Here is a 27595-nt window from a genome sequence, read left to right as displayed (position 1 = left end):
AAACTGAGAGTTTCTGCTTAGTCGAAAATTTAGACCAATGGTGAAATCTGTCATTTGTATGAACCACTCTGCTCATGGTCAGGTGCAATTCACTAACAGGTGTGACAATGTGAGGCCCTGCCGCTGTGTCCGTGAGATTGGGTGATGGATATGGAAGGAACACTGGATTCTCAAAGATTCAGTTTGAGAAGCTCCAGCAGTTGTTTTGTGAGCTTGGATTTGGTAGTTCCAGATTGGGACCTGGAGCTTGGAGGTTCCAACAAGTCTTGGGTGGGACGGAACCTCCAGTCCTGTGTCTAGGCTTTGCTAGATGTCTGCAACTTGTGTGAGTGCATAGGTGTGAAGGATCATTATAAGCCAGATCTGAGCATAGTTCAGGACAGTTGCTGTTGTGTGGAGACAGAGCCCTGTCAGCAGAACTTGGAGTTCCTGTTGGAGACTGCATCCCTTGTGAGAGGGATTCCTTGCCCAGACTAGTAAAGTCAGAACACATATCCAAGTCTGGGAGGTTTAAAAAGCTGAGGCAGTTAGCAGGTCCAGGGGGCTTGAAGGAATCTGGAAGATTAACCTTCCTAGCGGTATTCCCGAGTGTGACTCGGGGTAAGATTTTGGTGCCAAAAGCGGTAACCCCGAGTCACACTCGGGGTAGCGCTAAGAAGATCGCTGGATGCTGGAGGAGGTTTTACTTACCTTTTCTCCGGGATCCAGTGAAGACTGCGGGCGGTGTGCGGCGGCGGAGCTTCCTCCCGATCGTCTGCGAGCCCGGCTTCCGTCTCCGGCGACGTGACGTCCGCCGGGGGGTGGAACCGGCGGCAAATTCAAATGTAAAATGCACCAAACACACTGATACCGTTCAAAATAAAATAAAATCACATTACATTGCCCCCCAGTGCCCTTTCCTGCAGTTTTACTGTACTTTTTATGTAAATATATGTATATATATATATATATACATATATAAATATATATATATATATATATATATATATATATATATATATACAGTATATATATATATATATATATATATATATATATATATATATATATACACATATACATATATATGTATATATATATATATATATATATATATATATATATGTATATATATATATATATATATACACACATACATATATATATATATATATATATATATATATATACACACATATATGTATATATATATATACGTAATTCTTGTGAATGAGCAGCCCAAACCAACTGTATACATTATATATATATATATATATATATATATATATATATACGTATATATATATAATATATGTATACATACATATATATATATATATAATATATATAATAAATGTATACAGTTGGTTTGGGCTGCTCATTCACAAGAATTACATGCAAAATAATGGTACCGCTTTCAGCACCTAAAATCCAAAAGAATCATACCGCCAGGGAGGTTAAAGTAAAACTATAGGCAACATTTTTTTTTTTCATTTTGGATAAAGCAAAGGAGGGTTATAACCCCTGTTAGATTTTTGTTGCCATCTGTGTCCCATTATGGAGATTTCCCTTCACTTCCTGTCTCATAGCCAAACAGGAAGTGAGAGGAAATCCCTGTAAATCAAGGGAATTTTTTCAGGGACCCCCAGGTCACCAGAACTAGTGTACCCATTTGAAGATTTCCTCACTATTACTTTTCTGGGGACAACCCAAAATTTGGGTAATTTCTCTTACTTTCACTTTCAATGACAATGGTAAACAGGACCAATAGAGAGTGTGAATCTCTTTAATGGGGGAAGGGATCACAGTAAAACTGACCGGTGTTCTAATCCGTCTCCACTCTATCCAAAACTAAAAAATAAGTTTTACCTTTGGTTATACTTTAAGGTGCTGGAAAACCCTATCAGGAGGGCCGGGAGTGGACCCATGCAGTTAGGTGCTGAAACCAAGGCTAAAGGAGCCTGGGGAGCATGTGGTCAGGAAGACTAATGCTAACATCCGCAGAGCTGCTGAAATATAGCCAGGTGGGCTAGCATTTTTTGTTATTGCTTGTTGGATAGGACCCATGTGTGGGAAATCCATGTTTGTTAACATTGCTTTAATTGCATTTGATAAAAGTGGGCTGCCGAGCCCTAAAGTGTCATTAAACCCACATCATAAAAAACTGGTTGATCCTCCTGGTTAATTCTGCTGTTCTCTATCTCCCCCTTCTGTCCCCAATTAAGCTAGGGATTTTACAGCTGTGGTGGCAACTTTGCACATGCTCAGTTTTCAGTGAGTTTCCATGCTGAGCATTTCCTCCTCATCACATCTGAGCAGCACATGTAACTATGGTCACAAATGTAGGCATTTCCACAGTGGTAAATGACAGCCCACTCATTCCCTCCTCCTCTATGCCCACTAACCAGCTAAACACAATGGGGGCAGCATATTACATGTAGATTGATGGAGGCTTCACCTCCCTCTTATACTAAGACACAGGCTGGAGGGGCGTGACACAGCCTGTGACTGGCAGAAATCTGCCCACAGCATGTTATTACCAAAAAAATAATTAAGATTTGATTTCAAATATTTATTTGTATGACAATTTATTGATATTAATTATTTATTTTTACTCTGTATTCCAAAGGCTATATTTTTTTAACATTTTACCAGCAGCAGAGGACTAGAAGCTCCTCCTGCTTATTTTTCCCTGCAGACAGGCTGGGAAAGAGATGGGTCGTGTGACAGCTGTATATCGATTAGGGAAAAGGTACTTAGATGTTTTTTTTTTTCATTAAAATAATTACAGTGCCATCATCCACATACTGTACAGAACTAGAAGGGACAATGTAAATTTACCAGTGTTTGTTTAGTATCACTTTAACTTTCGTTCTCATCTGGCATGAGCTCACTTTATAAACGCATCCACCATGAAAGCTAAACATTCCCCATATCACACAGGATAAACTAGAATGTTGCTAATAAGCATGCCTTTGCCCAGCAGCCAGGGCTAACAACTATGATTGAGATGTTTAGGAGACCAAGAAAATCCAGACAGCTGCACTCTGAAAAAAGCATCCCTTTTTTTTGGCACAATAAAAGCACTCAAGTACAGCATTAATATTTTCGTGGTCTTCTACAAGTACAGTTAAACTAACTGTACTTGCACCATAGGTGTGCATAGGGGGTGTGCCTGGGCACACCCTAATCACTACAAGCAGTGCAGAGTCCCCCTACTGTCTGGACTTCCCCCAGGTCTGCAGTGCTCCTGGGTTCCCTCCTCTCCCTCTAGCTGCTGAGGGGGATGTTTCAGGATGAAGAGTGGGGGAAGGAGCTAGTAAATATGTAACTGTGTTCACTGTGTTTATTCATAACTGCAGCATAATAAACTCTGTTTACTATGCACTTCCCATTCATTCACTGCCCCGTGCAGCTGAGGTTGCAGAGAAATGCATGTGTGTTTTGAGCTTTGGGGTGCACTGAACACCCTAATGCAATAGGCTGCGCACACCTATGACTGCACTTGCATCTTGTGAAAGGTGTGGAGGGTTTCAGTAGCAGACTTGCCTGGAGCGACTGCTCTATATTTATTATGGTTGGGACTTTTGTTCAACAGAAGCACTGTGTTGTGAGCCCGAAGAGGAAGATAGGAGCACACTGGATTTCTGGCAGGACTAAAGGGTATTTTTTTGTGTTTGCAACATGTTTAAAGGAATAAAACATGGAGACGTGCATGTATTGCAGAAATCTACTGAATATGTTTTTTTTATTTATTTTATTGTTTTTTTTATTTTATTTTATTTTGTCCAGAAATAGACTTTACACTAGGCAATGTTCATTGCACCTTTAAATTAATAATTGTTGCTCTTAAAAAAATGTATGTAGAAATGAATCAATAGAAATTTTAGCAGCAAGTTTGAGCTACTGAAAGCTCTGGTTAGCGCTAGCCTTCCAGCAGACTTCTAAAACTGATGCATTTCTAAAATAAAAAAAACATGCTCTCAGAAGGGGATAAATCTTGCTTGGCAAGTTTGACAATTTTACTGAAAAATGTAAATTAAAAGTACATATTATTTACATTCGAATAGGTTAACACCATAACATTTTAGAAGTGCTTATCTTACTGAAAAATGTAATATCATAAGACAAGATGGTCAGATAATCATCTTTGTAAATAGTATTGATTTCCTATTATGTTCTGCTCTGTCCAAACAGGCTGTCCACTGGGAAATGCTCAGGTTTGGTAAAGGAATCTGTTTATAAATTGTTCACTTCCTTTTTAAAATATTACATTTTTAGCTTTTAAGATAGGGTTAAAGAGTCTCCATATTGCATTGCATTTTACAGAAAATTACAGCTCTGAAGATTGAATGGGAAATGTCATTTTTATTAACATTCAAATGCAACATGACTTGTGTCCCAATTGTATATGCTAAATACATTTTTTTTTTATTTGCTAATTTTTTTCCCACTAAAGAAGAGTTATCCTTTAAGCTTTTAAAGTGAAGGTTCTCAATTGCAGTCTGCAAGATCTTTTTCCAACTACCAGGATTCTCCCAAACATGTTACAGTCCGATTTATTAAACCCACCTGGTTGTTTTAATAATCCCACTGAATCTAGAAATAGTGTAATGGGGTTTTCATCAATTTTTTTTTCAGATATAAAACTTTACCAAACTTCAAGTAATTTTCAACAGGGTTTTAAATTTTACTCATTTTTTTTTATTCAAACTCTTATTTCAGCCCCTCTGATCAAGCCTAGTGCCAATAAATTGGTAAATTAATTGGATATTTACAATTTTAATATATTTTCTAACAAAAAGTTGATTAGATGACAAAGAGTAAAAAGTGAAGCTAACTTAAGGTATCTAAAGCCAAAACGTCTTCAAATTGGCTCTGTGCACTCTATAACTGCTGAAGGGTTAGTCAGGTTTTTATTTCAGTTTATTTCAGCTTGTGTCTCTGCTGGACTCAGAAAGTAAAATACTGTATATATACAGTGCCTTGCAAAAGTATTCGGCTCCCTTGAACTTTTCGACCTTTTGCCACATTTCAGGCTTCAAACATAAAGATATAAAACTGTATTTTTTTGTGAAGAATCAACAAGTGGGACACAATCATGAAGTGGAACAAAATTTATTGGATATTTCAAACTTTGTTAACAAATAAAAAACTGAAAAATTGGGCGTGCAAAATTATTCAGCCCCTTTACTTTCAGTGCAGCAAACTCTCTCCAGAAGTTCAGTGAGGATCTCTGAATGATCCAATGTTGACCTAAATGACTAATGATGATAAATAGAATCCACCTGTGTGTAATCAAGTCTCTGTATAAATGCACCTGCACTGTGATAGTCTCAGAGGTCCGTTTAAAGCGCAGAGAGCATCATGAAGAACAAGGAACACACCAGGCAGGTCCAAGATACTGTTGTGGAGAAGTTTAAAGCTGGATTTGGATACAAAAAGATTTCCCAAGCTTTAAACATCCCAAGGAGCACTGTGCAAGCGATAATATTGAAATGGAAGGAGTATCAGACCACTGCAACTCTACGAAGACCCGGCCATCCCTCTAAACTTTCAGCTCATACAAGGAGAAGACTGATCAGAGATGCAGCCAAGAAGCCCATGATCACTCTGAACTGCAAAGATCTACAGCTGAGGTGGGAGACTCTGTCCATAGGACAACAAGCAGTCGTATACTGCACGAATCTGGCCTTTATGGAAGAGTGGCAAGAAGAAAGCCATTTCTTAAAGATATCCATAAAAAGTGTTATTTAAAGTTTGCCACAAGCCACCTGGGAGACACACCAAACATGTGGAAGAAGGTGCTCTGGTCAGATGAAACCAAAATCGAACTTTTTGGCAACAATGCAAAACATTATGTTTGGCGTAAAAGCAACACAGCTCATCACCCTGAACACACCATCCCCACTGTCAAACATGGTGGTGGAAGCATCATGGTTTGGGCCTGCTTTTCTTCAGCAGGGACAGGGAAGATGGTTAAAATTGATGGGAAGATGGATGGAGCCAAATACAGGACCATTCTGGAAGAAAACCTGATGGAGTCTGCAAAGGACCTGAGACTGGGATGGAGATTTGTCTTCCAACAAGACAATGATCCAAAACATAAAGCAAAATCTACAATGGAATGGTTCACAAATAAACATATCCAGGTGTTAGAATGGCCAAGTCAAAGTCCAGACCTGAATCCAATCGAGAATCTGTGGAAAGAACTGAAAACTGCTGTTCACAAACGCTCTCCATCCAACCTCACTGAGCTCGAGCTGTTTTGCAAGGAGGAATGGGCAAAAATTTCAGTCTCTCGATGTGCAAAACTGATAGAGAAACCCAAGCGACTTACAGCTGTAATCGCAGCAAAAGGTGGCGCTACAAAGTATTAACTTAAGGGGGCTGAATAATTTTGCACGCCCAATTTTTCAGTTTTTTTATTTGTTAAAAATGTTTGAAATATCCAATAAATTTCGTTCCACTTCATGATTGTGTCCCACTTGTTGATTCTTCACAAAAAATTACAGTTTTATATCTTTATGTTTGAAGCCTGAAATGTGGCAAAAGGTCGAAAAGTTCAAGGGGGCCGAATACTTTCGCAAGGCACTGTATATATATATGTATATATATATATATATATATATATATATTTTTTTTTTTTATTTTTTTTTAATTAATTAATTAATTAATTTATTTTTTGTTTATATATTGATTTCTTCACTTTGCTAATTCATTTTTTTAACCTACATTTATCCAAAACATGTTTTAACACCTCAGCTCTAACACCTGTACATCGCCCATGGACCAGAGTAGTTTTTACTTTTCTGCTATGGTGCTGTTTATTCAGCGATAACTTTGCCATCATCTAGGACACCCTTTCTCAACTATTATATTCCAAAAGGACCCTTGCAAAAATTTTCAGGCCCAGGGAACCCAAGCTAAGATTAGTCTAATGGTGGTCATTTGGAAAATGTCCATTCTATTGGTGGTGGACAGTGACTGAAATGCCCCATGCATTGAATGCCACCCATACAGTAATGATTCTGGCCCCATTAAGTGGTGTTGGACCTGAAACTATACAGGCACCATCTCATGGAAAGTTAGTTAGCCACAGCTAAATGAACTCCTAGGCACCTTTTGGAGGAACCCTAGGGTTCCATGGAACTTTGGTTGAGAATTGCTGATCAAAGATAAGAAACTATATATTATTTTTTTAAGAACAAACAAGGCTTTATTTCGGTGTTACTGTTTTGCAAAAAATATTTTTTTTTTTTTGAAATCCATAAACAGGATTTAACTAAACTAAAAAAACATGTTTGCTATGTTGTTGTTTTTTTCCAATTTGATCAATGTTAGTAAAATAATGTTACTTTGGATAAAAATTATACATCTTTTATAAAATTTGTCCTGTTTAAAATGATAAACTCTGAATAAAAACACAAACCATATCAGTGAAAATATAAAAACTCGCTGAATAAGAAAAATAATACTTTATTGAAAAAATTCAAAGAAAAAACAGAAAAGGTCAAGAATGTCAAAAATATCAAAAAAATGTCCCTGATGGGTTCCAACATGATATTAAAACATAGCAAAGACAAACACTACAAAAGACAAGACAAAAAAACTCCTCCTTCTCCCCTAAATAGTGCATCACCAACCAGCCTTTTTCACCCTTATGGCCATTTAACACAGTTTTTCCACAAACCCTTACATATGGGGCTCATGATCTATTTAGGGGAGAAGGAGGAGTTTTATTCATTTAAATTTGTGGTGTCTTGTCAATTGTAGTGTTTGTCTTTGGTATGTTTTAATATCATGTTGGAACCCATCAGGGGCATTTTTTCTTTTAATATTTTTGACATTCTTGACCTTTTCTGTTTTTTCTTTAAATTTTTTCAATAAAGTATTATTTTTCTTATTCAGTGAATTTTTGTATTTTCACTGATATGGTTTGGGTGGTTGTAGTAACTGAAACCAGTGTTTTTATTCAGACTTTCTGATATGTACTTTGACTGGTTTTCTCCCCCCTCTCCTGTTTCTAATTGTTTGATTATAAAATGATGTTTTCCTTTGAGGTACTTGAAGTCCTTGAGGGCCCATTACTGAGTTTTCAATCCTGTTTAAAATGATACGAAATGTACGTATATGATTCTGGTACCTAGCATTGCAAAGTTATTTACAAATGAATTAAAGGCCTTTTAAATTTTGAGCTTTTTTACTAATCCAGTAAAGTACAGGGATCAAGCTCATAAACTACAGTATATCCTCAGCCAATATTGTCTCTCAACAACCTATCCATAATTAGGTCCATAGGTGCTAGCTCAGGGACGTCTAACCAATTCTCCCATAATGTTTGAATTTGATTGAGTGTCCTCTATGCTAATTAACATATTTCTCCAGCCTCAAATTACTGCCAAAACTTTTAATCCATTCCCCTAAAGTAGGTTGATCCTCCAACTTCCAGTGCATGAGTATTAATTTGCGAGCCTGAAACAAGGCTCTCACAACTGCCTCCCTAGTGAAGGCATCCAAGTCAAGTTTATTCAATATATTTGGTATACAGCATTTAGGATCTAAGGGGAGGGATACCTGAAAGAGTGAATTAGGTGTATCAACCACCCCTTTCCAGTAGGGATGTCGTTTTGGAAATCTCCACAGGAGATGAATAACATCATCATGGTCCCATTTACATCTGGTACAGGGGGGCTCTGGCAGAATTCCCATTGTATATAGTCTGTGTGGCGTGTAGTATACTCGCAATAGGATATACAATTGGATCAACCTCTGGGTCACCTTTAAAGAGCAAGTCACTACTGATTAGAAGGCTTCCTCCCACTGGTCTCCCGTAACCTGACCTACATCTCTGTCCCATTTCTCCACCACCCTTAAGGGGTGATGCTTAAGGAAAGAATGGGAAAGCATGGCATAGCATTGTGATTTAAAACCCTTAGAGGAGTAGGAGACAAGATTCACTCATTGGAGTTACTTTGAGCCTGATTGGCATGGTGTAGCTGAGTGTAATTGAAGTATATAGATGACAGCAGGTTAAATTCAGTCTTGAGTTTCAAAAAAGAGATTATAAAATATATGTTGAAGCTGTGTAGCCCCCCAATGCCTGCCACTTTTCTCCATATTGTAAATTAGCAATCTCTACATAAGTGTCATTCTGCCAGATGGGGCTGAACTCAGTAAAGCCCGTCACCCTGTGAAAGTGTTTAGCCTTATTCCAACTTTTCTGAATGAGGCTATACGTGGGGAAGGGTGTGTGTGGCCAGAGCCTCAAGTGCCAATGGAACGGATTCCCTGTGCATAGTATAAAGTATCAGGGCAGTAGATGAACTGGGGGGGAGACCTATCCAGACCACCTGCCATAGTCATGGTCCCAAGCCAGTGCTGCATTTAAGCAGTCAAGTAAAATAACTAGGGGTTGGGAAGGACCAGACCAGCGTCATCTTTAGGGCACAGTATATGTTCTAATTTAACCCTAGGAACAGGGTCTTTCCAAATTAGGGCACAAAAAGAAATTACCATTGGGGTAATATGAAGAAAATAGAGTAATTGGGGCATAAGAATCATCTTAATTAAATGTACCTTCCCTGCCACTGAAAGGCAGAGAGAATTCCAAATTTGAATGTACAAAACCGCTGCAGAAGGGGGGAGATATTTAGATGGCAAAAGTCTCAAATACACAGGGACATCTGAACCCCTACATATCTAAAGGAGGTAGCAATGGGAATAGGACACACTAGAGCAACTTGCTGTGTAGTATTACTGTCTATCAGTGTTAGGGCAGATTTTGACCAGTTTATAGTAAGGCTGGCCATACACTATACAATTTTCTTGTTCAACTTTCCTTTAGATTTACCAAAACCATATAATATAAGTTCAAACCTGAAAACTTTCAATTTGTATGCAGTCAGGAAGGCCCTTGCACTACACAGTTGAAGGTAAATCTAAAGGAAATTGAATAAGAAAATTGTATGGTGTATGGCCAGCCTTAGACCTGAAAAATGTCCAAATTCTGTAAAAGTGGTCATGGCCTCCTGCAGGAAGGAATCGGTGTAACTAAGTAGAAGCAGAGTGTCAAAACAAAAATCATTACTTTCTCTTGCACATCACCATAGCAGAAATCAGTAATCAATAAATCTAATCACAGCAGCCAATAGCCAGAGTAAATTAAGTGGGCAAAAGGGGACACCCCTGTCTAGTACCTCTCCCCAGGGTAAAAACATTGGACAATCTATCAGATTCCCTAATGGCTGCCTGTGGATGGCTGTACAATAAGCGTACCCAAGAGATAAACATTTCTCCAAAGTCAAATTCCCCATTGTATGAGAGGGGAACCAGAAGGGTCCTGTGTGAGGAATTCAGTCATGTTTTGCTCCACCTCCTCATGAGACGGGAAGAGTTGTAGCCAAAAGATGTTAAATTTACCAGTTGAGAGTGATCCGAGACACTTCAGGGCCTATAGGTAACCTTGAATACATGTGGAAGCTTAGCTGAGTTGCCCACACTGGGATAAATTCTCTGGCAAATGTGGAGGGAGGAGCAGTAGCAGGGGAGAAGAACAGAACACGCTTAACACTCCCTGTGCATTTTGACTGTGTGAAGTACGCCCACAACTGGTTAAATTCACTGGTTGCTTTCATAAATATTTTAAAATTATATTCTAATATACAAATGTAGATTTTTTAATGATCAATAAATATATCTGAAATGGTACACAAAAGTGTAATCATACATATTGCACAAATGCAGGATAGTAGCAGTCATGTCCATAGTTTGGGAACATATACAAACTATGGACATGACTGCCACTATCCTGCATTTGTGCAATATGTATGATTACACTTTTTTTTCTGCTAAATTAGAAGTTTTACCCCAGAAAACAAAGTTTTATTGTGGAAGATAGATTTCTGGCAAAGTGCAAGATCCCCTATGAGATCAGAGGGAGGATCAGCGATGTCTGCTTCCAGATATACTAGTCTGCAAAGAGAAAGCCCCTCGAAATATACCATGTTAACCTAATAAAATCTTGAAAGGGTTAGGTGGCTCTTCCAGCACAAACCAGCCCTAAAGCATTAGCAGCGAAAGATATACAAGGGATTAGGATGTAATTTACCATAACAATGGGACTGAATCTGATGCCAGAGTAAAGTTAATTCCTTATTGAATATCTAAACCTCAGAGAAAAAACATTTCAGGGGAAGTACAGAAAATGTTAGAACCTTGGGATTATAGAGGAATCTAACATCAAGTGGTCAAGTTCCCTTGGAGCTCCTTGAGTTGATAGAGAGAGTTCACAACAAGTATTTGCCACCCTCGTTCTAGGGTTCAGGTTCCCTAACAGAAAAGGCAAAGGAAAAGACAACTTTGGTGACACGAGATGGGCTGTACCAGTACAAGCTTCATCCATTCAGCATTACATGGAATGATGGACCGAATTCTCAACCTCAACAAACCAAGTGCTTTGGCAAATCTAGATGATGTTGCAAGTCTTCACTGGGATTCCCACCATCAGAAGATTGTAGATTCCATTTGTAAGGTCAGGTTAACAGCCAATAAAATAAATATGCTCAGATGAAGCCCAGTATTCGGACGACAGCTTTGGGTGGGGGATCATAAAGCCTATAATGGACAATACTGAAGCAATTAGAGATTGACTCCATCAGCTCCATTAATTGATATCCACCAAGGTGAAATGGAATGAAGAGGCAAAGAAAGCTATTGAAGAGCTGATGCCATTATTGTGTATGGAACCAGTGTTAACTTTCCCAAACTTCAGTCAAGAATTTAATGTACAAAGAGATGCCTCTGATGTTGGTCTGGGAGCAGTCCTGTTTTAGGAAATGAATGGGGAAGAACATCTAGTAGCATATCTCAGCCCTCAACTAACCACTTCAGAGAGAGACTATTCAACAGTGAAAAGCGAGTGTCCTGCCAGAGTCATTGAGTGCACCAGAGTCATTGAGATATTACATTTTGAGGCAGAGAGTTTTGTGTGATTACAGAACATTTTCCACCACAGTGGATGGCTTAGAAACAAATGGAACAATGCTATGGTCACACAATGGTATATATATATATATATATATATATAGGGAACATATTATATACGCCTAAAAATCCAAACCAAAATAAAACTCACTCCCAAAATATTGAATGTTTAAATGTGGATATCCACAAATATCTAACATGTTATAGGTAGTGTAAATACATTTACTATTCTATTGTAAAGACAGCAAGAAAATAGCCATGGGCTAATATGATTTTTCCCTATAATGAAAGTAACCTTTGCTAAAAAACTTAAAAATGTAATACTCACCGGATTGACACAGTACGTTACCACCCGCATGTAAAAGCTGCTTGTGATGTCCAGTCTTTGAATGAATGCAGTGATGCTCCATTATTGCTTATTAGGTATATAGAACAGTAATAGTTGCTCAACAGGCTCACCCAGATACTTGTAAGTGATCTGACATGGCAATTTGAATTGACATGACTAATGATCATAGATTCTTTCAGTTTTAGATAACTCATTAAGGTTCATGTTTTATGTTCTGTAAGCTAAGGTTTTCCTGAAGTGTTGGTTCGCCACAAAAAAATGGATTAATCATATGTGAATGTGACCTTTTTATTTAGATGTGTTTCATTTTCCATATGTTTTCAAGATTTAGGCTGACCATTCATTGTTTGAATTTTGTTGATGATGAACCAGCCAAAATTCACTTAATGGGTGGTTCCGTCAGCCCCCTCTTTAAAAAATCGAAGGAGCCAGGTGGAAAATTGTTTGCCAAATAACCAATCTACCTATGTTAAATAGCGGGGAAGGAGGATTTATTTTATTTGTTCTAATGGCATATAGCCAGCTTTACTTTTTTCACCAATTCTTCATATTTATTGGTCATAGTGATAGGTTGAAAAAAAGTACAAAAAAAACAAACCCACTGTTGGTCCACAGAAAGAAGAAATGCACGTATGAAGCATAGTCCAATTTTCTTCAACAGGGAAAAAATACTTTCTGACACCCAAAGGCAATTTCATACTCCCTGGATCAAAACTATACAATGTTAATCCTTCCAATTCAAAGCAGCTGTTTATATTTGTTCACTTAGAAAGACATTCAGTCCTTTTTTAAATAAATTCTCCACATTTTCACAGCTCAACCTTTTTTTTTTTTCCACCAAAAAATGCCCCTGTGTCTTTTGCAGTGATCCTTAGATGTAAATTTTCCACTGATTTCATGATATGGACCTCTGATATAAACTGGTCATCATCCTACCCCCTTAAAGTGGACGTAAACTTGAAAAGTGTTAAGTCTTAAAATGTACAGTATGTTACAGTGCACATCTAGAAATGTTATATGTGCCTAACCAGTACCTTAAAAAATGAACCTTATTTCTTGAATTCCTCTTGAAGAATAGCAGCGTATGTCTTAGTCTGTGAAGGTACCTATGCACTCTTGTGCCTACAGTCTCATAGCTGTATATCTGCAGTGTGAATCTAAAGCCTAGTACACACGGGCCGAATGTCAGGTGGTTTTTATTGAAATGGCCGACATTCGGCCAGTGTGTATGGCACCCACAGAAGCCAGCCATTCACTGAGAGCTCTGAACAGAGTGTTCTGGTGGGGGGCCGCCCCGCTGTCAGAACACAATATAACACCAGGGGAGATTGCTGTACTAACATCGGATTGTTAGTACAGTGGCCCCGATCTAAGCGCTCTAAGAGGTTTTTTTTTTTTCGTTCAGTCCAGCAGGTTACCAAGCTAAGTATCGGGCTTTAGTCACTGTTCCTCTGACTGATAGTTTTCCAAGATCTGAAGTGAGATTTGATGGCACCCTGCCTGCTCTCTGTTCTCTTTGTTTAAGAGGAGAGATAGCAAAGCCATGCCCTTACCAACAGAGGCACAGAGACAAAGTGCCTTCTGCTTGCCTTTTTTGGCACATCTTCCATAGTTCAGGTCTTCTTCAATTTCCTTTTTCTCCTACGTTCATTTGAAGGACACAGCAAGAATCTTGAGGTAGCTCAGATTCTTTGTTCCCTTCCTAGGGGTTTGTTTGTGGGTTAAGTATTTTGGGTCTGGTTACCCACCCCTTGATGGTCACTGCTTTGGGACATCACCACGTTTAAGACTCTTGCTGGGCTGTGTCCTTCGATGAACGTAAGAGAAATTAATTATTTTTTCTATTTACTGTATAATCCCTTTCTTTGAGTTCATCGAAAGACACAGCTCCCATCCCCTTATGCACTGCTTTGTTACTAATTTAGCTGTCTATAGCAGGTATGGGTGTTTAGCCACTAGTAGGGGTTGTCCATAGGTGGTGCTTGTTCTTTTTTCTGCCTAGTGTCCTACTCCTGAAGGTGGGGTTATAACCAGCTATATATAAAAACGGCGACAAAGCAATATGTAAAAACATACAAATGTGACCAGTAGCGCAAAAAGTAGTAATGACTTCACACTACCACAAGGATAAATAGTCCTTCTATTCAACAGTAACACATGAGATCAATTAGGTAGACAAACAGCTATAAAGAGTCCATCATAACAACAGAATGTCCATCCATAAAAGTGCATCCACACATGTGAATCTTGATGGGATGTAGATTTAATCAGTGGATGTAAGGGGTCACCTCTTAACACCACCACCGTGAAAGCAAGGGGGAGTAGGTCACACTCACCGACAGTAATGGCTTAGCCACTCTCGTGGATAAGCGAAAACACCAAATGACAGCAATTGTCCACCATAGATAATCCCAAAAGCTCGTCAGGATGAGGGAGGATCAGTGTACTCCATACCATGTGGAAAAAACAAAGCACAAAGCCCCACTAGTGCAATATTGTTTAAACACGTTATTATTGCATCCAGTCAAACAAAAGAAAGCCACTCACATTTTAACATAATCATAACAGCATATAAAATCCCATAGAGGATATACTGCACCGTTCGGGGACATTTCCCAGGCTCCACTATGATGAAGTCGGTAAGACGAAACTAGTCGAGACATGACCTGTCGGCGTCAACCAACCTACCTATCACACAGTATTACTGCTAGGAGTGATAACAGACCTGGAAGGAGCACAGACCACGGCGTGGAGCCTGGGAAATGTCCCCGAACGGTGCAGTATATCCTCCATGGGATTTTATATGCTGTTAGGATTATGTTAAAATGTGAGTGGCTTTCTTTTGTTTAAGTGGATGCAATAATAAAGTGTTTAAACAATATTGCACTAGTGGGGCTTTGTGCTTTGTTTTTTCCACATGGTACGGAGTACACTGATCCTCCCTCATCCTGACAAGCTTTTGGGATTATCTATGGTGGACAATTGCTGACATTTGGTGTTTTCGCTTATCCACGAGAGTGGCTGAGCCATTACTGTCGGTGAGTGTGACCTACTCCCCCTTGCTTTCACGATGGTAGTGTTAAGAGGTGACCCGTTACATCCACTGATTAAATCTACATCCCATCAAGATTCACATGTGTGGATGCACTTTTATGGATGGACATTCTGTTGTTATGATGGACTCTTTATAGCTATTTGTCTACCTAAGTGATCTCATGTGTTACTATTGAATAGAAGGACTATTTATCCTTGTGGTAGTGTAAAGTAATTACTACTTTTTGCGCTACTGGTCACATTTGTATGTTTTTACATATTGCTTTGTCGCCGTTTTTATATATTTATATTTTAAGTAGCAGCACGGGGATTGGCAGTTGGGTTGTCCTAAAGCGCTTGGGGTTGTTCACTTTTATTGAGGCAGGCCGAGTGAGCACTTCTTTTATTATAACCAGCTATAGCTGTTAAAGGACACTAAAGGCTGTGTCCTTTAACGAACTCAGAGAAAACGGAAAATTCCTATCATACTTACCGTAATTTTCCTTTCCTGGTGGTCTCCATGGCAGCCTACGTGTGGGTTAACCCCGCCTCCTCTCCAATGGTATAGGACCCCCCTCTATAAATTTCAGCTTGCAGGCACAGCCAGTGTTCCATATCTTAGCCGAATCCAAGACCAGAGGGTGGGAACTCCGGCTGCCATGGAGACCACCAGGAAAGGAAAATTACGGTAAGTATGATAGGAATTTTCCGTTTTCCTGGCAGTCTCCATGGCAGCCTACGTGTGGGAAATAACTAGCCCAAACCACACGGGTGGGAATGTTTCAAATCAAATTTTACTTCAAATTATTAGCAGACAAAACAGTCAAGCCAAAATTAACTGAAGATAAGGAGGCTGGCTCCACACAATAATGTGTCATAAACGTATTTACAGAAGACCATGAAGCTGCTCTGCAGACTACTTCTGGTGCAACATGATGTGAAGCCGCCCAGGACGTTGAGATGCTTCTCGTCGAGTGGGCTGTCACCGCCTCCGGAGGAGCCAAACCCTCTACACAGTAAGCTCGCTGAATGGCAGACACAATCCAGGCCGCAATGGACCTTGACGAGGCCCGTTTCCCTCTATTCTTGCCTGAGAAAAGGACGAAGAGATTATCCGATTGTCTGAAAGAAGACGTTGACTGGAGATATTCCGTAAGAGTTTTCCCTACATCCAAGGGATGAGGTTCATTATCCTCTGAAGAACGAAAGGTAGGAAGTACAATCTCCTGGTTCTCATGAAAAACCGATGATACCTTCGGATTGGAATTGAGCATCGGAATTAGGACTACTCGGTCCGGGAAAAACGTGAGAAAAGGTTCTTTATAACCAAGAGAACTGATCTCAGAAACTCTTTTAGCTGAAGTGATTGCTACTAAAAAGGCTGTTTTAATGGTAAGATCTTTAATGGAGTCCGACAAACTAGATCTTGAAAGGACGTTAAGGACAAGGGGAAGGTCCCATTTTGGGAACCTTAGCTTCCTCTGAGGTCTGAGTCTGACCGCACCTTTGAAGAATTGTTGTATGAGTATATGCTTGGCCCAGGAGAACCCTGAGAACACCGATAAGGCTGATATTTGCACCCTGAGAGTCCCAACTGATAGGGACTTATCCAGACCTGCTTGAAGGAACTTCAGGACTTCTTGAACTCCGAAATTCAGGGAATGATTTCCCTCCGGGTACGTGAATACCAAGAATCTAGACCAGACTCTACAGTAAACTCTGTTCGTGCTAGGTCTCCTAGAGTTCATTAAAGTAGGGATTGCCCCAGGAGGGCATCCGAGTGACTCCAACCTCTCCCTCTCAAGAACCAGACCGTTAACCTGAGCAAGGCGGGGCAGGGGTGTAATGTTGTTCCCTGCGAGAGAAGGTCTGGTTTGATGGGCAGGGGAATCGGGCTCCGATAGCTGAGTTGCAGGAGAAGTGGGAACCAGGGCCTGTTCGGCCAGTGAGGGGCTACCATGACGATCTCCACATCTTCTGCTTGGAGTCTCTGAAGAAATCTGAGGATGATGGGAAATGGGGGAAAAGCATATGCCCTGCTGAATTCCCATCTGTCGGTCAGAGCATCCGTTCCGCATGCTTGGTGACACTTGCTGCGTGTGAAGTACCGGACTAGCTTGTGGTTGCATGGAGATGCAAACAGGTCTACTTCTGGTGAGACCCCTAGGGACAGAATCCACTTGAATGAGTCTATGTGGAGAGACCACTCGTTGTGATTCAACTGAACTCTGGAAAGGAAATCTGCCTGAACATTCTGTGGCCCCGGAATGTAGGCCGCCGAGATGTTGGACAGATGGGCTTGGGCCCATGTCATGATTGGGTCTACTTCTTGAAGAAGGGAGAGACTCCTGGTACCGCCCTGTCTTTTCACATAAGCCACTGCCATGGTGTTGTCCATTCGAAGAAGTACGGATTTGCCTTCTATTAGATGATGGAAAGCTTGAAGAGCTAGAAAAGCCGCACGAAGCTCCAGGACGTTGGAAACCGGGGAGTGGGCTTGCGGGGGCCATTTCCCTTGAGCCACCTCTGTCATGCAATGGGCTCCCCAGCCAGAGTTGCTGGCGTCGGTTGTAATGATGACCCATGTGATGGGGACTAGAGAATGGCAATTGAGCAGGTTCTTGCGTTGGAGCCACGAAAATAAGCTGCTCCTCATGCTGTGGGAAATAAAGATATGCTGATCGTGATCTTCCGGATTCCACTGCCGAAGGAAGCCCCTCTGAAAGGGCCGCATTCGCCACAGTGCCCACTTGACCATAGGGGCCGTCGAGACCATTGTGCCGATGATCTTGAGACACTGGGATGCCGTCAGAAAAGAGGATGAGAGGGCTGGAAGGATCCTCTCCCGAACCACCGGGATTTTCTCTAGAGGCAGAGAAAGTGTATTCTGAACGGTGTTGAATTGAGCCCCTAGATAGACCAGATGTTGAGAGGGCTCCAGATGACTTTTTTGAAGATTCAACAACCACCCGAACTCCATGAGAGTTGTAGTGACCAGGTCCCTGTGGAACAAAAGTTGATCCCGGTCTTGTGACAACAGTAGAAGATCGTCCAAGTAGTGATGTAGACGTACACCCTTTGTTCTGATTAGAGCCACCACAGCTAGAAGGACCTTGGAAAACACCCTTGGGGATGTGGACAGGCCAAAAGGAAGGCAGATGAACTGGAAGTGTTGATGTTCTACCGCGAAACGAAGGTACTTGTGGAAGTTTACTGCTATAGGCACATGGAAATACGCGTCTTTGAGATCTATTGACACTAGCCAGTCTCCTGGAAGTACTGCTTTCTGGATAGTAGATAAGGTTTCCATTTTGAACTTTTCGTTCTTGATGAACCTGTTGAGATAGGTGAGATCTATCACAGGGCGCCAGGATCCATTCTTCTTCTGTACTAGAAAGAGGGGCGAGTATACGCCTTGGAATCTTTCCTGCACGGGCACCGGAATTATTGCGCCCTGAGCTACCAAAGTGCTTACATAGTCGAGCAAAACGTTTCTTTTCTCGTCCTGAGAAGGCAAGCGAGTGGGAATAAATCTGGACACGGGATCTGTTGAGAAAGTCCATGTGTGTCCTGTGGACACTGTCCTGATGGTCCAGAAGTCTGAGATTGAGGCCGCCCAGACACGCTGAAAGCGGAGCAGGCGTGCCCCCACCTGGCATGTCTGAACGGGCCCAATCTCAAAAGGACTTCGAGGTTTCTTGACCGGAAGGTGCTGAGCCTCTGACCGGCTTACGAGAGGATGCTTGGCTGCTCTTCCAATTTCTCCTGTAATCTCGCCCAGGCCTATATGAGCGGGCATCCTTTGATCGCTCTGCAAACTGCTTTCTTGGTTGCTGCTTCTTAGGGCCAAAGAGGCGCCTATCTTGGGGAAGGAGACCTGACTTTCCACCCGTCACTTTAGTAATTGCATTATCCAATTTGTTTCCAAATAAAGAGGAACCTTCAAAAGGGATTTTGCACCAAGCCTGTTTAGAGGCTGGGTCTGCCAGCCAGGGACGCAACCACAGGGCCCGTTTGGCTGTGACAGAAGCCAACATGGATCTGGATAAGAGACGTAACACATCAATGGATGCTTCTCCAAGAAACACAGAAGCTAACTTCAGTTCCTGAACAGGAGAGTTCTCTACTGCATCTTCAGACACACTTCTTAATTTTAGTTCAACATCAGAAACCCAGGTTTCCATGGCCTTAGACATGGCTGCTAGTGCTAGCACAGGTTTACAAGCCGCACCGGCTGTGACATAAATTCTTTTTAAATCCAAGTCCATCTTCCTATCCAGAGGGTCTTTAAAGGACACCGCATTATCCAGCGGGAGTGTAACGTGTTTAGCCAGTCTGGAAACTGCAGCATCAACCAGAGGAGCTGATTCCAGGTGACTGACTTCTTCCGATTTAAAAGGATACAACTTGGACAGTTTGGAGGATAAGGAGGTCTTGCTGTCCCCTTTACTCCACTCTTCTAGGATGACATCCTTCAATTCTGACAGGAGCGGAAAGTTTAGCCGCTCTTTCCCCAAATGTTTGAAAAACCTTCTCTGTTTTACTTGTGGGGTACTGGGATCTTCCCATTTCAGAGCCTCTTTGACTGCTCTTATGAGAGGTGCAACAAGGGCAAAATCAAAACCCCCAACTGCACCTTCCTCTTCTTCCGAATCGCTCTCTGAGGATTTCCCGGAAGTGAAGCTTGGCTGAGAGGGACCTTGCTCTTCAGGAGCATCAGCAGGAGAGCTGGGAGTAGCGGATCCAGGTGTGGGACTAGCATTCCACTCTTTCATGGATTGTTGGACAATCCGTTTCACCAGGGATTCCAATCTCTGATCTTCAGACTCTCTTTCACCAGCTGCACGAGCGAAACAGGGCTCGCAACGGAGCTCCATTACCATACAGCGCATGCGTCCGCCGGACTGAGCGGAGGGGAAGCAGGAAGGAGATGGCTGGAACGCACGGAGCGTTCCAGCCGCCATTGGGCCACCAGGGATAGCAAAGAAAGATAGTTTGGAGACAAACAAACATAACAAAAACACTGCCATGGAGGAGACAAATCTTCAGACCCTGTCAGGATATCCGTCGGCCATCCGAAGCACCGCACAGTTATCAGCCAAAGGGGATTTTGAAATGTCACTCACCCGCCCGTGGCTGGGCCCTGGACATAGACACCGACTTTTCATTCTGAGGTAAGCCGACCAAATTCCAACAGGAAATAATCCAAATAGTTGGTCCTTGGAGGAGGACAAAAAAGGAACACTGGCTGTGCCTGCAAGCTGAAATTTATAGAGGGGGGTCCTATACCATTGGAGAGGAGGCGGGGTTAACCCACACGTAGGCTGCCATGGAGACTGCCAGGAAAGGAATTTTAATATGAGTAGAAACACATCCTGTTTTTTCAAAGTTGAATACTTTCAGCTAATTAAATATTTCCTCATATATGAGACTTACCTGTGTCCTTTACTACTCCCTTAAATACTTCAGCTCCAGAAGATTTTACTCCCTTTATGACCAGTCCATTTTTTGCTATTCAGCACTGTGCTACTTTAACTGACAATTGCGCGGTCATGTCCACTGGGTTTTTTATTATTTGCGCTATAAACATAAAAAGAGCATACATTTTAGAAAAAAAAATGTTTTACTTTCTGTTATAAAACATATCCAATAAAACAAATTAAAAATCAAATTTCTTCATACGTTTAGGACAATATGTAGTCTGCTGCAAGTCTTTGATAAAAAAATCCCAATGAGTGTATAATGATTGCCGAGGCCACTCCACTCAATCCATGAGCTCAACCTAATGGAGAGACTCATAGACCAGGGGAGGATAATTAGACATGGTATTTATAACATTTACAGGGTATTGATGTCGTACCTGGACCCTGGTACTTCACGTTTCGTGAATGGATGGGAGCTTGAACTAAATTAGTCTATCTCAGAAGCCTAAAGTGTAAAGTTATTGATTATATATACTTTACCTCAATAGACATGAGGATAAAAGAATGAATTACTAATTGTTGACTAGCTGGTAATTTGTTCCTTCAAAACTTCATAAGATTGATCCAGTGAAGGTATTGGAGTGCTGGAGAGAACGTGGGGGTAAAATAACACATGCCCATGTATTTGGTGGCACTGTCCAATGATCCAGTTATATTGGGAGAAAGTCATAAATATAATCAAGATGATTAGTAACTTTGAAATTGGGCAAGATCCCTGCTAATGTATATTCCATGCGACTAGTGAGCCAAGGAAAAAATATAAAATGTCTATTACTCCATTTTTGTTGAACGCAGCGAAGGTATTAATCCAAAAATATTGGAAATCAAAGAAAACACCAACTATGTTGAAATAGTTTAGAGAGGTAGATAGAACCATATTAATAGTTATAGCTACAAAATAACTCCAATTCAAACTTTAAATTCAAACCAACTACTCCAAGTTTCATAAAACAGTCCTTGGCTTACATGAGATCTGTGGGAAATCAAAATACATCGTAGCAGGGGAGAGAGGGGAGAGAGGGTGCGGTGGAGGAATCCCCATAAATGCAAAAGAGGTCTACCTAGGTACTTATCCCTTTCTTTTTTCTTCCCCCTATCATCTGCTTTATGGTGTGGGGCCAATGGGTAGGAACATTTTTAAAATCACACCAGATACACACCTTTAAAAATGTAGGATAATGGGTATATTCACTGATATAGAATGCCTATAATGGGCCCAAAAGGGAAAGGGGTAAAAATGAGGAAGGAAAGAGTAAAGGGGTAGGGTGAGGGAATATGGAATGGGAAGGAAATAATTATGAGGGGAGATGAGAATATTCTCCACTTGTTTTCCTCTTAATTTCACAAGTTTGTTCACAAGTTTAAAGTTCACAGTTTGTTTATGGTCTGATTTTTTTTTTTTTTTTTTGTTCACGTCACAAACACATTTAGTAAGGGATGGTTGGGATTGATGGAGGGGGCAGAGGAAAGAGGGTGGGGGAGTGTGGATGTGAAAGGCAAACTTTTCTTTATGTAGATGGTGGAGCCTCCGCCTCTCATGACACCTCTTTCCTCATATTTGGGGAATAAATATGATATATTTGGGAAATACGATAAGGTCATAGGATATACACTATTTTTTAAATTTTTGTAATACTATGTATGTAGTGTAGTCTATGAGATTCAAAGGTTTTTTTTTTTTTTGATGTTTTGTATTTGTAAATCGTTTTTCTAAAAATGAAAAAAAAAAAGAATTTAAAATGAAAGTGTATATTGATTGGTTTACGTGAAAGTTAAAGCACAAAAGTAAGTAGAAGTGATTGAAAGTACTATAGTGCAATAAACAATTAAATTAATAAATCAATGTATCAATCTATACCCAATGTTACACCTATGTGAGTTTGGGTATGTTCCTCTATGGCCTCTTGTACCTAGTTCTTTCCTCCCATTAGATTACTCCATCTACCACCATCCTATACAGTCAATATGGTTGGAGGATGGAGAGCCCCCCCTTTTTTTTTCCTCTTCTCCTGTTTTATATCTTTAGGATTTTAGCTCATTAGTCTAGGCCCATTTTTTTACATGCTTATCAATACTATGCATAGCATAATTAATAAAATATTTTTATATAATAATTTTTATATATATATATATATATATATATATATATATATATATATATATATATATACATATATTTATTTAGGCTGAACCAAAATGTGATTAATACATTTTAATGTTGTTTTTGATTACCAATGAATTGGATCTATATCAACAATTCATTTGGTTTTCAATAATGGTTTTAGTTATGGTCCTTTCAACTGGATCGTTATTATTGTCAGTAAGTTGTTTACATGTAACTGGAATTACTGTTTAAATTTATTATTGGCATCACAGTCAAAATCGAGATTGGATCGGATCGTTTATGTGGGGTTATGCTTCTTAAATTGCTTGGTAACCTCACACTATTTAACATGCAGAAGCGACGTGGGTGATGCTGCTCCTGATGATGTCACAGCAACGAAACGCGCAGAGCGTCACCACGCCACTTCAGCTCACTTCCGCTCACTTCCGGCCCGTTGAACGCACGGCATTCCGGAAGCATTTTCTCTCAACCGGTTTATTATACTGCGATTGTAATATTGTTGTTTTGTGAGTATATTACCTACATTTAAATAAACTTTGTGGGCTAAAAAGATTTACACTATGTGGATACCTTTATTTTTATATACCTATGGCTTTTGAGACAAGATTTCTCTGCATTGGGAATGTGGTTTCACATCCAGATGGGCAACGTTTTAATAGCCATCTCTAATACCAAAGAGGCTTGCTACCCCTGTAGGGGTTTGGTGATCTGGTGATGGTGGTCCTGGGAGAGAGGGAGAGCACGCGTGTTCTTTCATGATCAGGAATCACCATTGAAGATTGAATACTAATTGACAATTGTGAATTTCACGGACACATTGTTTTGGGATTTTATCTAATTTATTGTGCACACGGACACCTTTTTTTTGCACCCAGTCACTTGACTGGGAATTTTTAATGTGAAAGTTGTTCAGTTCCATTTTATGAATTTATATTTCAATGCACTTGTTTTTGGATTTTTATCTTATTTATTGTGCACTAGGATACCTTTTCTTGTACTTAGTCACTTTATTGGGATTTTTCAATGTGAAAATGTATTAGTATTATTTTATGAATTTACTTTTCAATGCAGATTATTTATTTATTTGTTTGTTTATTGCACTATAGTACTTTCAATCACTTGCATTTTTTTTAGAACTAGTAGATTTTTTTTTACTAAACCCCTATTCTCACTTCTACTTAATTTCTGATCCAGGTAACACCATTTACCTCCTGTTTTTTGTTCTTTCACTATATCCTTTATTGGGATTATATTAGAGGTAGGCTGCAGCCATAGAGACATATCAACCGTAGCGCCGATTTCCTATATAGATATCAGTAAAAGCTATAGCGCCTACAAACTATGAGATATATACTGGAATTTTTATTTGTTTATTTTTTTATACTAGTAATGGCGGTGATCAGGGGTTTATAGCAGGGCCGTGGCAATCTGACACTGACACTCTGAAGGATAGGCTAACTGCCACTGACTTTTCCAGTGAAACTTATACAGTGATCAGTGCTAAAAATTATACATTGACACTGTACTAATGTCACTGGCTGGGAAGGGGTTGCCATCTGGGGCAACCAAAGTGTTAAATGTGTGCCTAATAATGTTTACTATGTGTAAGGTGTGCTGATTTTACTAAACAATGTGCCAGTTTTTATTCCCTGCTTTGCAAAAGCAAAAACCAGTGCATCACCAATGTCAGCAGAGAGCTTTGTATAGTTTACTCGCTCTGTCCATCGGTGGAATCCAGCCGTAAATCATTGGCCGGCCTGTGCTGATTCTGCGCAGATGGCCAGTACTGTAGCAGTAAAACTACGGTACACGGTCGGCAAGTGGTTATGTTATCAGTATTATTTATTTGTGAAAGCTGAACACCAGGCAAACTGAACTCCAGGCAGGTAAATTAAGTATTGAACACGTCACCATTTTTTTTTAGGGGCTATGGACATTGATAATGTCAGTAACAACCCATGCAATCCATACATACAAAGAAACCAAAACAAATAAATTCATAAATTAAGTTATGTGTAATAAACTGGAATTACACAGGAAAAAGTATTGAACACGCTAACTGAAATGTATTTAATACTTCGTACAAAATCCTTTGTTTGTAATGACAGCTTCAAGGTGTCTCCTGTATGGAGAAACCAGTCGCATGCATTGCTTAGGTGTGATTTTTGCTGATTCTTCCACACAAACAGACTTCAAATCTTGAACTCTGATCTTTAGTTCTTTCTTGTTTTTTCCCTCTTTAGTTCTTTTTATAGATTTTCTATTGTGTTCAAGTCAGGTGATTGGCTGGGCCAATCTAGCAGCCTAATTTTCTTTCTTTGAAACCAATTGAGAGTCTCCTTGGCTTTGCATTTGGGATCATTGTCCTGCTGAAATGTCCACCCTCTTTTCATCTTCATCATCCTGGTTGATGGCAGCAAATTTTTATCAAGAATGTCTTGGTACATTTTTCCATTTATCCTCCCTTCAATGACATAAAGTTTGCCAGTACCGTATGCTAAAAAACAGCCCCACATCATGATGTTCCCACCTCCAAACTTCACTGGGGTATGGTGTGATGTGCAGTTCCATTTGGCCTCCAAACATAGTTTGTATTATGGCATCCAAAGAGTTAAATTTTGGTCTCATCTGACCAGACTATATTCTCACAGTATTTCACAGGCGTATCTAAATGTTGTGCAGCAAACTTTAAACAAGCTTCAACACGCTTTTTCTTCAGCAATGGAGTCTTGCGTGGTTAGCGCGCATACAGACCATGGCGGTTAACTGCATTACTTATTGTTTTCTTTGAAACAATTGTTCCTGCTAATTCCAGGTCTTTCTGAAGCTCTCCACAAGTGGTCCTTGGCTCTTGGATAACTCTTCTGATAATTATTTTCACTCCTCTAGAAGAAATATTGCAAGGAGCACCGGGTAGTGGCTGGTTTATGCTGAAATTATGTTCTTTCCACTTCTGGATTATGGCCCCAACAGTGCTCACTGGAACATTCAGAAGTGTAACCAATGCCATCAGTATGTTTTGCAACAATAAGGTTGTTAAGGTCTTTGCTTTTACCCATCATGAGATGTTTCTTGTCTTGGTAATGAGATACCTTTTTATAGGCCATTAGTTGAGACTGAACCAGCTGATATTAATTTGCACTGACAAGGGGCAGGATTGCTTTCTAATTACTAAATTAATTACTAATTACTAATTTTTAAAAGACCCCAAATCCCTCCTTTGTACATAAAAGCATTCCAAATGCCAAGTTTGGTTGTTTTGAATGCAGTCTTTTTTTTTTTAAATCTGGCGCCTTTAAGGCTCCAGTACCTAGAAGTGATGTCATGACATTGCTTCTGGGTTTTTACTTCACAATACCTTGCTTTATGCACTGGTCCAGATCATTTAATGGAGGGGGGATTATGTGTGAGTGGGGGTGTTTTTCAGGGTTTGGGGCTTAACCCCTTAGTTCTAGTGAAGGGAACTCTTAAGGTGTCAGCACCAAGACATTTTGGACAATTTCATGCTCCTAAGTTTATGGGAACATTTTGGGAATGGCCCCTTTCCTGTTCCAACATGACTGCACACCAGTGCACAAAGCAAGGTCCATAATGAGTGAGTTTGGGGTGGAGGAACTTGACTGCCCTGCACAGATTCCTGACCTCAACCCGACAGAACACCTTTGTGATGAATTAGAGCGGAGACTGCGAGCCAGACCTTCTCGTTCAACATCAGTGCCTGACCTCACACATGCGCTTCTGGAAGAATGGTCAAACGTTCCCATAGACATGCTCCGAAACATTGTGGATAGCCTTCCCAGAAGAGTTGAAGCTGTTATAGCTGCAAAGGGTGAGCCAACTCAATATTGAACCCTACGGACTAAGACTGGGATGCCTTTTAAGTCTATGTGCATGTAAAGGCAGGCGTCCTAATACTTTTGACAATATAGTGTATGTGTGTTCCTTGACAAATGTGTGGGCTATTCAATTCAATTACTATTAAATTACAGCCCTCCCCAAGCGTATTCATATAAGGTTACCGTCCAATTTGGATATTAGAATATTAGGGACTCATTCACCAAGGTAATCCTCCTTGTCAGATGGGGCCACATGTTTATCTTATTAAAGACTACTCTTTAATTACAAGTGTAAGTAGACTTCTCTCTTCTAATTGCTGTAATAAAATGCAGTAAATCTGCGACACACACCCTCCATTCTAGATGACGCTCAAATGTACAGATCTTCCTCCAGTCACCCAGAAAGGATAAACCCATTATTGCTGCTGTCAGGCTGGTGTAAATGTGATGACAAGGATCGTAAATCATTTTATTAACCAGTTTTCATCAATGTTACAATTTTTATGATGCATAAATAATTTCATGCCCCTGGCTAATACCCTTCCCTATTTTAAACTGATATTTCGCCAATTGAGCTGTCAAGTCGTGTCACCTGAGCTGAGTGCCAATGCTTTCCTACGGTATTGTGTACCTCCCTCTAACCGCAGGTCAGAAGGAACAATCTAGTGATTTCAACCAAATGAAAATACATATTTTAGTGATTTTACCAGTCAGAGAATTTGTGTTTCTGTCCATTCCATCCAGCTCTGACTCAAATACTTACACTGCTTGCATTAATAAAAACATAATAATGTAAAACATTTAC

The 27595-nt window shown here is 40.2% G+C and overlaps 1 protein-coding gene across 1 annotated transcript in view; it reads right to left on the bottom strand.

Annotated features, from left to right (window-relative positions):
• LOC309569661 (uncharacterized protein) overlaps window positions 1-12329 on the bottom strand; it is a gene marked incomplete at its 3' end in the record, with an annotated part of 57844 nt that extends 45515 nt beyond the window's left edge. Inside the window, exon 1 of the mRNA XM_082275599.1 lies at window positions 12293-12329. Within this exon, the coding sequence (XP_082131725.1) occupies window positions 12293-12322 (30 nt within the window). The 5' untranslated portion in view covers window positions 12323-12329. The remainder of the gene's footprint in view (window positions 1-12292) is intronic.
• Between the last annotated feature and the right edge of the window lie 15266 nt (window positions 12330-27595).

Source organism: Pelophylax lessonae, assembly GCF_965119305.1.
Source record: "Pelophylax lessonae genome assembly, chromosome: 1".
NCBI classification, from domain to species: domain Eukaryota; kingdom Metazoa; phylum Chordata; class Amphibia; order Anura; family Ranidae; genus Pelophylax; species Pelophylax lessonae.
This window is presented reverse-complemented; position numbering and strand designations above follow the sequence as displayed.